Here is a 12795-nt window from a genome sequence, read left to right as displayed (position 1 = left end):
CTCTGGCACACCCGCCAGGGCTCTGAGATGGCACCTCACAGCCCGACTGCTCCATGCAGAACCTCACTTGGGGCATGGAACTTGCTTCATCCGCCCGCAGCTCCTTGGTCAGCCGGCACCCGACAAGTGCTTGGCCGGGAACTGGCACAGGACACGTGGCCAGTGAAGACCCCAGGGCCACGCCCCCATCCCATGAGCCTGAAGACCCCAGGGCCACGCCCCCATCCCATGAGGCTGAAGCCCCCCGGGCCACCCCCCCATCCCATGAGCCTGAAGACCCCAGGCCACGCCCCCATCCCATGAGCCTGAAGACCCCAGGGCCATGTCCCCCATCCCATGAGCCTGAAGACCCCAGGCCACACCCCCATCCCATGAGCCTGAAGACCCCAGGGCCATGTCCCCCATCCCATGAGCCTGAAGACCCCAGGGCCATGTCCCCCATTCCATGAGCCTGAAGTTCCAGCTCCACCCCAGGCTGTCCTGGTCTGCCATGGCGGCTCCCGCAGCCCCTCAGCGCTTGGCACCCACCTGCAGACCCGAATACCAGGATTTCCCCCTGCGGTGGGCATGGGGCTGGGGTGAGGTCAGGCCAGGACGCCTGCCCATCACCGGGCCTGGGGTTGGACCTCCATGCCCGCTCCTCCTTGAACTGTGGACATCCCTGGGAGGGGGTGGGAGGCGGCCTGGTGGGCTCCAGAGCCAGACAGTGAGTGACAGGTGGTGACAGGGAGTCCCATGCATGTACACAGACAGCTAGGGGCTTGGCAGCCGCAACCTAAAACTTGCACCCCTCCCCTACTGGGTCAGCCTCCCACGAGCCCCACCCCAGACCCCCAAGTGAACTTACACATCCGTCTCATCCCACAGGATGCAGGTCTGGTTGGTGGTGCCCTGGGAGAGGCGGGAGAGGAGTCAGGGCCCTGACCGCCCAAACCAGCCCCGACCCTCAGGTCACCGTGGGACCCAGACACAGGTATGCTGCCAGGTGTGCTGCCTGTGAGCGTCCCTTAACAGACTGCATTTTTTGAGGGGAAACTGAGTCAAGGGTGGAGATGGCAGTGGCCTAAGGTCACCTGGGCTTGGCTCAAGCCCTCACCACCCATGTGGCCTTGGGCAGCTCCTGGCCCCTCCCAGAGCCCAGGTCCAGTGGCCAGGCTGGGCAGAGTGGCTGAAGTCCGTCTCCCGGTATGAAGCAGGGCGATGGGAAGACCCTTTCCCCAGGGCCTAGTGAGCAGGGGTCAGCTGGGCACCAATGGCCTCTGTAAGCACCCTGCGCTGCTTTGTCGTCCTGCTAGTGTTCCTGGGACACAGCTTTGCCAGGCATGCCAGGCGCTGGTACTGCCAAGATGGGTATGCGACAGCAGTGGGGGGGCCAGCGCTCCTGAGAGTGGTTCTCAGCGGTGGCCTGCTCCGAGCAGCTGTGAGACTGAGTCCTCACCCAGCCCTACTGTTCCCACTTGATGAGGGAGGGAACCATGGCACAGAGAGCTTGAACAACTCTCCCAAGATCACACAGCTAGAAAGGACGGGGCTGGGTTCCCCCATGGCTTCCTACAGCCCTGGCCTGAAGACCTGGCACTGCCTGGTCCTAGTGTGGTAACCCAGGCAACACATGCCCTGGGGGCCCTGGCTCTCAGCCCCTCCAAAGGGCATCTCGGCCCCTCCTCCCCGAGGCCCGACGAAGAGCTCTGGAGAGCTCCAAGGAGCAGAGCTGGGACCTGGCTGGGGCCACATAGCAGCCGTGACCTGAAGGCCTGGGCTCCCTGCTGGGGAGTTTAGGGAGGATGCTCTCCTGCTGAAATCCCGGGCCCCTGCAGGCGAGGTCTGGCGTCCACCCAGGCGGTGCCGGCAGAGGGCATACTTGCACCCCCAGCTTCTTGGTGGCCAGGTGTTAGGGGGCCAGGCGGCATGGGACACGCTCCGTTTCTCAGAAGGGGAGCAACCAGACCAATGGGGCTGGAGGGTGGAGCCACTGTAGCCCAGGTGGGGAGTCAGGCACGGATGGAGTTTCAGCACCAGGTCAACCTGCTATGCGACCCTGGGCAAGTCACGCACCTCTGAGCCTGTTTCCCACCTCTAATTCAGGGGTAAACACAGCTCCCGCAGGTTAGAGCTGTTCTGAGGAGGCCCCGGAGGCTCCGTGGCTGAGGGCTGTGACACGATCTGAGCACACGCATTTCTGCAGGCACCAGAGCGCGCACGCGGACGGCACTCACATTGTACATGTGGGCAAACTCGATCTCCAAGGGTGTGCGCAGGGAGCGGGGCGGGGGCTTCACAGTCACGGAGATCACTTTGGAGTTCAGGACGGTGGTATTCCTGCAAAAGCCAGAACAGCAGGTGTCGGGGGGAGCCTCCCAGCCCAGGCTCCTCCCGGCCCTTCCCTGGGTGCCCTGGAGAGTCCCTGCATGCCTCGCCACCCGCCCCACTCAGCCCATCGTCCACACTCCCCCAGGCCCCCTGGCCTCCCCCTTCACCTCCTGGGCTGTGGTCTTGCCTACCCCACCTGCCCTGCACTGCCCACCTCTGCAGGGCCAGGAAGCTGCCCAGGTTCCGGTAAAGCACGGTGCCCACCACAAACACAGATGCTTCATCGGCCTCTGGAAGAAAGTGTACTGTCACCCCCTGCCCGCCGTCCCCACAACCAGGGCGAGACTTGGCAGCCTGGCCTGGCTCCACCGTCGCTGGCCTCTGCCATCCATCCTCAAGGTCATGTCCAGGAGGATGGTGAGGCCCACCCCACCCAGGAACACAGTGCTGCAGCCAGGGAGCTGGGGGGACAGCTTGAATCCCAGGTGGGAGAGGGAGACCAAGCCGTCCCCTGGGGCATCCTGAGAGCTTCGGGCAGGCAGGACACGGCTCTCTTCCCAGGAACAGGGTCCTGGACCTGTGACTCCCCGTCCCTCCCTGAATCGAGGTAGGTCATGTTGACTCCTCGGCCTGGGCCTCAGGGTTGATCCGAAGGCCCTGGCCTCAGAGAGGGCAAGGAGGGCTTCCTGGAAAGGGGGACCCCCTGGAGAACCGCCCAACTCTGAGGCAGCAGCTGGTCTCCAGAAGGATGGCGACCATCTGACACTGGGACCCACATCTCCCATGAAGGCCTCTACCCCGCTTCCAGGGCCCCTCACCTGCTAGCCCCGTGGAGAAGACACTCTTGGACACAGTGACCCTGTCCTCCGGCACCTTGGCCCAGTCGCCCGTGGCCCGCCAGCCCTTCATGGGGAAGCTGATGTCAGTGGCTCCGCTGGCTGGGAGCTTATGGATGCTGAGGACTGTGGGTAGAGGGGCAAAGGGGCGAGGGAGAGAGAGGGAGGGAGGGAAAGTCACCGATGCGGCAGGGCCTCAGCTGCAGGAGTGGGGTGCAGGCTGGCAGTGCTGGGTGATGCCACAGGGTGCCCATGGCTCAGAGGGAGGCGTGTGGGGGCCATCTGCCCCAGCCCCCAGGGTACAGACCCCAATTCCCTGCACCCCTGGCCCTGTGCAGGCCCCACACTCCTGGGGTGTGCCTTGTCCCCAGACCCCAGTGAGGTCCAGGAGCAGGGACAGCAAGGAGCAACACGCAGGGGCTGGGCCAGGCCTGGTCCTGCTGAACTGGAGCCTCGGTGATGGGCAGGGGACCTGCCCCTCTCACCCTCCATGGCCCACAAGGTGATCAAGGCAGAGTGTGGGGTCTGTCCTTTGTCCACGGAGGAATCTGCAGGGACCAGGCACCGCCTCTGCACCTCCCACTCCCTCCCAGGATAGGGGAGCCCAGCTGCCCTCCAGTTCTGTGAGCTGATCCCACCTCCCCTCCCTCTGTAGAAGGCAGGCAGGGGCGGCCCTGCCTCAGGGCTCAGACAGCAAAGGGCAGCACAGGCCCCTGTGGAAGAGGAGACCCAGTGTTCCCACCCACTCTGGGAAGGAAGGCGTTGGGGGTGCGGAAGGGCCCTGAGCTCAGGGTGGAGGGTCAGGGGGATGAGGCAGCAGGTTTGGGGGCAACTGGACAGACAGTTTGAGGAAGTGCCACTGGGGTGGAAGCCACTGTTGGCAGAGACCCACTGCTCTGGTGGGAACGTGGCCCTGGGGCCACGGCCTCAGCCCTCACAGGCTCCAGTGGAGCACCAAGAAGGCAGCCCAAGATGGGGCAGGGACAGGCGGCGGCAGGAGAATCAGTAGCTCAAATGCAGCGGAGACATGGAGGGCCGGGCACAGGGGTCTGCGCTGCGGATGTCACTGGCAGCCCCAATGGAGGGCAGAGGGCATATGGACTGGGTGGGCACTCGGGGGGGGGGGGGGGTGGCTCAGGAGGGACCAGCAGAGAACCAGGAGTGAGGACAATGGAAATGTGCCGGCCACCCGTCCATGCTCCAGCGTCTGCCCCCATCTGCTACCACAGCTTCCCAGCAGACAGACACTGGAGCATGCAGAGGGGTGGGGGGCCGGACACAGGGTCACTGAGGGGCGGTGGAGGGCTGGCCACGAGCGCCAGCATGGGCTGTGGCAGGTGTGCCCAGGTAAGGGGCAAGTTTCAAAATCTTTCATTGGAACAGGATGAAAAGTTGCAGAATTATTGAAATAATCACAATAAGTCCTGTTGATGCTTCTAGTTGAGGCATTTCACTGCGGAAAAATCAGAACGTTGTCTTTTTTACTTGTTAAAGAGGCAGGCTATCACCCAGGCTGGAGTGCAGTGCTGTGACCATGGCTCACTGCAGCCTCGACCTCCTGGGTTCAGGCGACCCTCCCGCCTCAGCTTCCCCGGTAGCGGGGGCTACAGGCACACCACCATGCCTGGCTAATCAAAAGAAAAATGGCAGAGACAGGGTCTCACTGTGCTGCCCAGGCTGGTCTCAAACTCCTGGGCTCAAGCGATCCTCCTGCCTCCGCCTCCTAAATTGCTGGGATTACAGGCAGGAGCCACCGTGCCTAACTTCAGTTTTTAACGTAAAAGGTTAGTGCTAGTTAGTCTCCCAGTGATGTCACAACAGGAATGTCGACCTGTGTTGGGCATGTGCAGTGGGACTTGGTCAGGCACAAAAGGCAGGAAGCCATGTTTCCACCAGCCATGTCTGAATGCTGCCCGCGGCACGGGCCTGGCCGCAGGGAAGCGGGGGCTGCTTCGTTTAAACGTCCTCAGACTGTGTCTGTTTTAGGCCCGGGGATGGGGCGCCTCAGGAATGCCAGGCGGCTTCTGATGAGATTAATACTGAAACGGGCATTTCCGCTGGTGAAGCACTGGGTCACCAACCCCGGCCTTGGCAGTTCTCTGGGTTTTAGGCTGGCTGGAGGGATCAGAGTTCAGACCTTCGTAGTCTGTCTACACACAGCCTCGGTGTCATTGTGGCCTACGGCTCGCCGGTCGGGAGGGTTTATTTATTTCATCTGGTTCGTATAAGGAGGTGCGATGGGAAGCCACTCTCGCTGGCTTCTAGTTCCTGACTCAGTGAGGAAGGGGTATAGGGGTGGGGCCTGGGCAGAGCAGCGGGGTCCTGGGAGCGCGTGAGGCTGAGCGCGGGTGAGTGGGCTGCACAGATGCACAGGGCTTCTGGGGCGTGCTGCAGCTCGAATGTGTCCTGTGAAAGTTCATGTGCTGGATACTGAATCCCAAATTCATCTGTTAATGGTACTTGGAGGTGGGGCATTTGGGAGGTCACGAGCGTGGGCCCCCAGGATGGCTTTTGTGGCTTCATGGGAAGAGCTGTGTCTCACGTGCTGCCTCCACCACGCTGAACTGGAGCAGGAGGGCGCTCACTGGGAGCTGGAGCTGTGCCCTTGGACGCCCCGGCCTCCAGAACCTCTCATCTTTATAGATTACCCTCAGTGACAGCACCAGAAAACGCAGTGAGACAGGGCTATGGAGCATGGAGGGTCACCGCGGTGCTCAGGGTTTGAACTGTGTGGGGGCCACTCTGAGGCCCCAGGCCGTGCCGAGCGCTGTGGGAGCCGAGAGCTGGCCACCAATTATGTCGTGGGCCAGCAGGGCTGAGCCCCATCCTACACCCACTCCCCATGCAGCCACACAGACACCCTCCTCTCTCCGGGCCACTAGTATCTCACACAGAATATGAGGCCAGGGAAGGAAGGGGAGCACCCCAGAGGGGTGATGCTGGGCCAGCACCCAAGGCCAGCCAGCCTGGAGGCATGCAGACACCACCCACTGGTGACCTCCCACAGCACCTGGGCCTGAGTTTTCCCACCTGTGAGAGAAGGGCTGGCCCCACCAGCCTCAGAGGCACATCCAGCTCTGGAATCCTGAGCTCTGAGGGCAGCGGGCAGTGCCAGGACTGAGGACCCCCAGCTTAGGAAACATGGGGATGTTTATCCAGCCCAGGGCAGCTCTGTGCCTGCTGCCACAAGGGCATGAGTGTACACACCGGACAAGGCCCCAGGGTGTGTGTGCTGCCACAGCTCAGCTGATCCTGGTCATATCACTAGAGGTTAAGCATCCCCACAGGGGAGGTGACACTCTCCCTCCTTGGTGCTCTGTGGATCACAGCTGGGGCCAGCACCCACTCCTGGGTCCTCCACTTCAAGGGAGTCTCTGATCAAGGCAGGGAAAGTTTGGGAAATGTGGCTTCTGAGAGGTATTTGAGGGCACTGTGGTGACAGTCATTAAATAGAATTCCTGTGCACATTGGTAATGACAGCCACCTTTTACCCGAGGTTCAGACGCTCACTCGCCTCATCAGTCTCTACCTCCCCATGAGGTGGGCACTGTCATCATCTCATTTTAGAAACGAGGACACTGACTTGACTGACACCAGGGAGCTGGGTGGAGGCTAGGCCCCTCTGCCAAGGCCCTGCTGAGGCTGAGACGCAGGGATGTGTGGGCCGCACAGCCTGACCTCAGACGCGCCACAGGGAGGGCCCAGGGGTGACAGGCAGGGTGAGCCCGCCCCCAGTGGGTGCACGTGAGGCACTGGCTGGGGAACGGAGCTCCCAGGTCCGGTCCCCGCCCAGGTCATGTCATCACCCCTCAGGAGACTGAAAACAGAACCCATCTGAGAAGTCGGCGGGGAGGGCCCACAGAGGCTGTCTGGTCACTCCCTCTCTGCAGAGCCAGGCGTGGGGGTGGCAGAGGGCGGGCAGGCTTACCCAGGTTGTCTGTCACCTGGTACGCATCCCTCAAGTCCTTCATGCGGAAGCCAATGACGTCCACAAAGTCCTCCACCAGCCGGAACAGCTCCTTCGCGTTGGGGCCCGCCTGGGGGACAGGGGGTGAGCAGCCCAGGGAGGAGGCCGCAAGCCAGAGCCCGGTGAGCGGACACCGGGTGAGCGCCGCCCCTCAGCCCCCGCCCCCTTCCCGTCCCCGTCCCTCCTGTTCTTATCTGCCATTTCCTAACATTTTGAGGAACCGGGGCTGGTGACCTCTGAGGACCCACTTTGGAGATGAGAACACAGATGCCCAGAGGTGCTGCTGTGCCCTGCCCATGGGGGGCCCAGGCTGGGAAAGGGCCTCTAGATACCCACAGCCCCCATGCTGGGTCCTGCCCGGAGACAGGAGAGGCGGCCGGCTGGAGGTCAGCCTGGGGCAGTGAGCGCTGCCCGCTCCCGCCATGAGGAAGGCTCCACGTCCCGGCCGCCTCGGCATGCCCACGTGCTCAGTTTTTTCCAGAACCTCCTCGCTGAGCCCCATGAAATGAACGACTGTCCTTAGACAAACAAGGGAGCAGATTGGAAACGCTGAGCTTCCTCAGCACCGCCAACACCGGCAAGAGGCCATCCTGGGATGTGAACCCAGAGCACCCAGCGGGGCCCCACCCCAGGCTGGCTGGAGACCAGGAGCCACCAGCTGCCTGTACCCCTCCTGAGGCTGCTGACCGTGGGGGCCCCAGGTCCTACCAGCTGGGCCTCCTCCCACTTTTCCCGGTTCTCCTCCGCCAGCAGGTTGCTAAGGATCTGGACAAAGTTCTGGAAAGAAGAGGAAGAAGGGCCCGTGACAGAAAACAGGGCGCACAATCACAGCTCAGTGACCAGAATCTGGATTCAGCGTGTGCCCAGGGTCGGGGCTCGGCGTGTGCCCAGGGTCGGGGCTCAGTGTCACCAGGGTCGGGGCTCAGCATGTCACCAGAGTCAGGGCTCAGTGTGACCATGGTCAGGGCTCAGTGTCACCAGGGTCAGGGCTCAGCATGTCACCAGGATCAGGGCTCAGCATGTCACCAGGGTGAGGGCTCAGCGTGTGACCAGGGTCAGGGCTCAGCGTGTCACCAGGGTCAGGGCTCAGCGTGTGACCAGGGTCAGGGCTCAGCGTGTGACCAGGGTCAGGGCTCAGCGTGTCACCAGGGTCAGGGCTCAGCGTGTCACCAGGGTCAGGGCTCAGCGTGTGACCAGGGTCAGGGCTCAGTGTGACCAGGGTCAGGGCTCAGCGTGTCACCAGGGTCAGGGCTCAGCGTGTCACCAGGGTCAGGGTTCAGTGTCACCAGGGTCAGGGCTCAGCGTGTCACCAGGGTGAGGGCTCAGCGTGTCACCAGGGTGAGGGCTCAGCGTGTCACCAGGGTCAGGGCTCAGCGTGTCACCAGGGTCAGGGCTCAGCGTGTCACCAGGGTCAGGGCTCAGCGTGTCACCAGGGTGAGGGCTCAGCGTGTGACCAGGGTCAGGGCTTAGTGTCACCAGGGTGAGGGCTCAGCGTGTGACCAGGGTCAGGGCTCAGTGTGACCAGGGTCAGGGCTGAGCGTGTGTCCAGGGCCAGGGCTCAGCGTGTGAACATGGTCAGGGCTCAGCGTGTGTAACCAGGGTCAGGGCTCAGTGTGACCAGGGTCAGGGATCAGTGTGACCAGGGTCAGGGCTCAGCGTGTGTGAACAGGGTCAGGGCTCAGTGTGACCAAGGTCAGAGCTCAGTGTGTGACCATTGAGCCCTGACCCTGGTCAGTGTGTGATGTGAGGTGAAGGTCAAGGTTCAGCCTATGGCACGGGTTAGGGCCTGGGCTGTGGCCAGGGTTGGGGACCCCACTCTGGGGTCCAGGAGGGCTCCCCAGACACCTTCCTGACACCCTCTTTCAGGACCACCCTCGGGGAGCCCACCTGTACGTCCCCAGGGGTGGGGCTGTAGTATGCCCTCCGGAAAATCTCGGTCATGTTCCTCAGGACGTCGATGGTGGACAGCAGGTCCCCGCTGTAGCTGGTCCCATCCTGGGAGATCTCCACCAGCGTCTGGATGACCTCCGAGACCCCTTCCCCCGGCAGCCCCCGCTGGGCCTTGGCCAGGTGCTCCCGGGTCTGCGGAAGACGCAGTGGGTGTGTGCCTTCGTCTCTGTGGGACACGTCCAGGCAGCCACCCAGGACCTCCCACACCTAGGGCCCTCTGCAGGGTCCCAGCCCGTGTGCCCGGGGTGGCTGGAGAGGGACTGGGAACCCCCGGCGCTGGGCCTCACCATCATCTGGATGTTTCTGTAGTCAATGGAAACGCAGCGGATGTAGGTAGGGGCCTCCCAGTAGGCGATGCCTTCCTCGTCCAGCTCACAGCGTCGCAGGATGAGTCCTGGGGAGACCTCTCCCTTCTCAGGTGGACACCCACTGACTGGCCCAGGAATCCCACCCTCGGCCCTGGCAGCAGACCCTCTGGATGGACCCTCTGGCCCCCAGAAGCAGGGACTCGCCCATGGCCTCACGCCGAGAGCAGAGCCCATGCGGGGACCTCGTTCTCTTCACACATTTTGGGCCGCTGCCTGCCCCATGGACTCAGGACCTGGCGGGAGCTGAGCCTTCAGGGACCCCACTGCGTGGAGGTGGAGCTCTTGGCCAAGTGGGGGCTTCAGAGGTCAGCCACAGACTCCTTCGGAGCCCCTTCTAACCAACCCAGAGTCCTGGAGAGAGCAGTAACCCCGGCCCCCCGCCTGGCTGCATACACAGGGCTACAGGGGCCTTGGCCTGGCCCGGAGACACGGGGGCAGCCTTGGGGTGCCTCTGGCATTGAGGCAACAACAGTCGCAAACACGGCACACCCTGTGACGCAGAGCTCACTCCCAGGACATCAGAGAACGGAGACAGCTGAGTGTACACAGCGTGTCAACAGCTACCGGGAACTGTCGAGGCCCCGACACCTGAGAGCCGTGGGCCTGGATGCAGAACCTGGTTCAGAGGACAAAAATGAGCAGCACCAGGTGACCCAGCCACACATGCAGGACAAAGGCCGGGGGGCGCGCCACGGTGCCACGTGCACACGGGGCATTCTGTCTCTCAGCATTTGCAATCTGCTACCAAGAACACTCCATGTTCTGTCATCGGGAGAGCGAGGGTGGCAACACAGGTGGTCCCTGTCGCCGACCCCACACCTCCCGCAGCAGCTCCGAGCAGAGGAACCCCAGCGGCCCTCATCCTGCAGATGAGAACGCTGAGGCTCAGGGAGGTTGAGTCCATTTCTGAATGTCACACAGCAAACAAGGGCAGAGCCAGAGTTTGAGCCTGGGCTCCCAACCTCCCTGCCTGCGGCCTGTCAGACATAAAACACCCGCACTCCTATTAACAGGAGAGGCGAAGGAGGCCGCCCCAGGACAGCCAGCCCCTTCCCCACGAGACTGCCCCTAGCGCAGGAGCCCCTTCCTCAGGAGCCTGCCTGCTTTCCCCATGCCCCCTAGGCACTCCCTGCTTAGGACTGGCATTCAACAGAGACCTCCTCTTTCTGTCCCTGCAGGCCCAGGACACATGCATTCGCTTCCCTGTGCCTCAGTTTCCCAGCTGTAAGTGGTGGCGCCTTCTTGGGCTGCTGAGGCTCCGTGGCCGTCTTGTGTTAGGGCTGAGCACGGGGCTAGCCCCTAGTGAGTGAGTGCTCAGAACCGCGGATGCCGCAGAGTTCCCACCCGGTGCCCTGGGCTTGCCGCCCCACGGCCCCGCGACATCACATGTGGGCCATCTGGGCTCCCTGTCTGGGCCGCCTTCCTGTGCCGACAGTGCCTCACCACTGGCATCACCATGAGGACAGGATGGGAGCCCCACACACCACATGCTCTCCAGCCCTCACCTGTGGCATTGCGGGGACACCGGACGGCAGCTACCTCTCCCGCTGGGGTCTCCTTCCAGATCACGGCACCAAAGTTGTCCTCATCACAGATCTCATGGGGCTCTGCCAAGGGGTGCAGCACAGGGGTTCAGGAAGGGGCACTGAGAGCCAGCAGCTGGCTCCAGAAGGCCCAGACCCGCAGGGTGCCTGGAGTGGGCATCACTATGAGGACAGGATGGAAGCCCCCCCCATACGCCATGCGGGTGACAACCGAGACCAAGCCTGCCTGACCACTGTCAGCCCTCCCCAGAGCCCAGCCCAGCCCAGGAGGAAGGGGCCTCACCGGGACACCGCTGGGTGCCGCACTGCCGGTACTCATCATGCGGGCCCTGGCAGGCTGCTCCCCCGAAGAAGGGCCCGGAGCAGACACGCTCCCGTCGCTGGCTGCCGGCCCCACATGTGACGCTGCAGCTGCCCCACGATGCCCAGGCCTGCCACCTGCCGTCCACTGCGGGGCACGGGTGACCAGAAGGGCGGGGTCCAGGAGCCACAGTGACACGGGAACACAGAGACAGGGACCCACACAGAGCCGTGCGGCAGTGAGACGCAGGGACCCGGGTGTGGGGCAGGAAGTCAGGAGAAGGGAAATTCAGACCAGAAGGGGAGAAACCCGTCATCAGCTGGGTACAAAATAAAGTAAACACCCCACATGCAGCCGACCACACCCCCCATGTCCCATTGTGCACCCCACAACCCCACTGCCACCCCACACCCCACTTCCCTGACGGATGCCCCAATTCCCACTGTACACGTCACACCCCATTTCCCGACAGACACTCAATTCCCACTACACCCCACACTCCACTTCCCCCACAGACACCCCAATTCTCACTGTGCACCCCACACTCCACTTCCCCAACGGACACCCCAATTCCCACTGTGCACCCCACACTCCACTTCCCCCACGGGCACCCCAATTCCCACTGTGCACCCGACACTCCGCTTCCCCCATGGGCACCCCAATTCCCACTGTGCACCCCACACTCCCCTCCCCCACAGGCACTCCAAGTCCCACTGTGCACCCCACTACCCCACAGCTACTCACACTCCACTTTACCATGGATGCCGCAATTCTACTATGCACCCTACTACCCCATGGCCACCCACCCTCCACTTCCCCCATGGACACCCCAAGTCCCTCTGTGCACTTCATTACCCCATGGCCACCCCACACTCCACTTTCTTCCATGGACACCCCACACTCTACTTCCCCCACAAACACCCAGACCCCACTGTGCACCCCACTCCCTTCTCAGTCACATGCCAGGGCCCACGGTCACTCCCACCCCACCGTGGGGCCTGTCTCCTCCCTAGAGGTTCCTGCTTGTGAGGTCCCCCCACCCCCCGCCCGGCGCACCCCTGACCTGGGCACTGCTGCAGGAAGCAGTCTCGGGTCTCCACCCAGTGGCCCTGGCACTCAGCGCCCCCGTAGGAAGGCCCGTTGCACTCACGCGTGCGCTGCTGTCGGCCCTGGGAGCAGCTGGCGGAGCAGGCGCTCCAGCTTGACCACTCATTCCAGTTTCCATCCACTGCCCGGCCCGGGGGAGGAAAGAGACACGAAGTGGGCGTGAACACCCAGGACCCCAGTGCCGAGCTTGGGGTGTGGGTATGAGCACCCGGGGGGCTACTGCCTCACACCCAGCCTGGGACATGGGTGGGAACACCTGGGGCCACCACAACCCCACACCCAGCCCGGGACAGGGGTGGGAACAGGCTGGGGCCACCACCCACACCCAGCCTGGGACAGGGGTGGCAACACCTGGGGCCACCACACACACCCAGCCGGGACATGGGTGGGAACACGCTGGGGGCCGCCACCC

At 63.2% G+C, this 12795-nt stretch overlaps 1 protein-coding gene across 1 annotated transcript; it reads right to left on the bottom strand.

Annotated features, from left to right (window-relative positions):
- Positions 1 to 467: 467 nt before the first annotated feature.
- On the bottom strand, positions 468 to 12602 carry LOC116546436 (adhesion G protein-coupled receptor B1-like; the record flags this gene model as incomplete). The annotated part of the gene is made up of 11 exons (XM_032272699.1): positions 468 to 891; positions 2217 to 2319; positions 2525 to 2600; positions 3129 to 3272; positions 7075 to 7183; positions 7822 to 7890; positions 9001 to 9195; positions 9351 to 9457; positions 10937 to 11038; positions 11259 to 11423; positions 12340 to 12602. Coding segments are annotated over 11 exons (1381 nt in total), but the record flags the coding sequence as incomplete, so codon positions are not given.
- Between the last annotated feature and the right edge of the window lie 193 nt (positions 12603 to 12795).

The sequence above is a fragment of the Sapajus apella genome, unplaced genomic scaffold (genome assembly GCF_009761245.1).
Source record: "Sapajus apella isolate SASKATOON/1434 unplaced genomic scaffold, GSC_monkey_1.0 scaffold895, whole genome shotgun sequence".
Classification (NCBI taxonomy): domain Eukaryota; kingdom Metazoa; phylum Chordata; class Mammalia; order Primates; family Cebidae; genus Sapajus; species Sapajus apella.
Note: the sequence above shows the minus strand (reverse complement) of the source record. Positions and strands in the feature narration are given on the sequence as shown.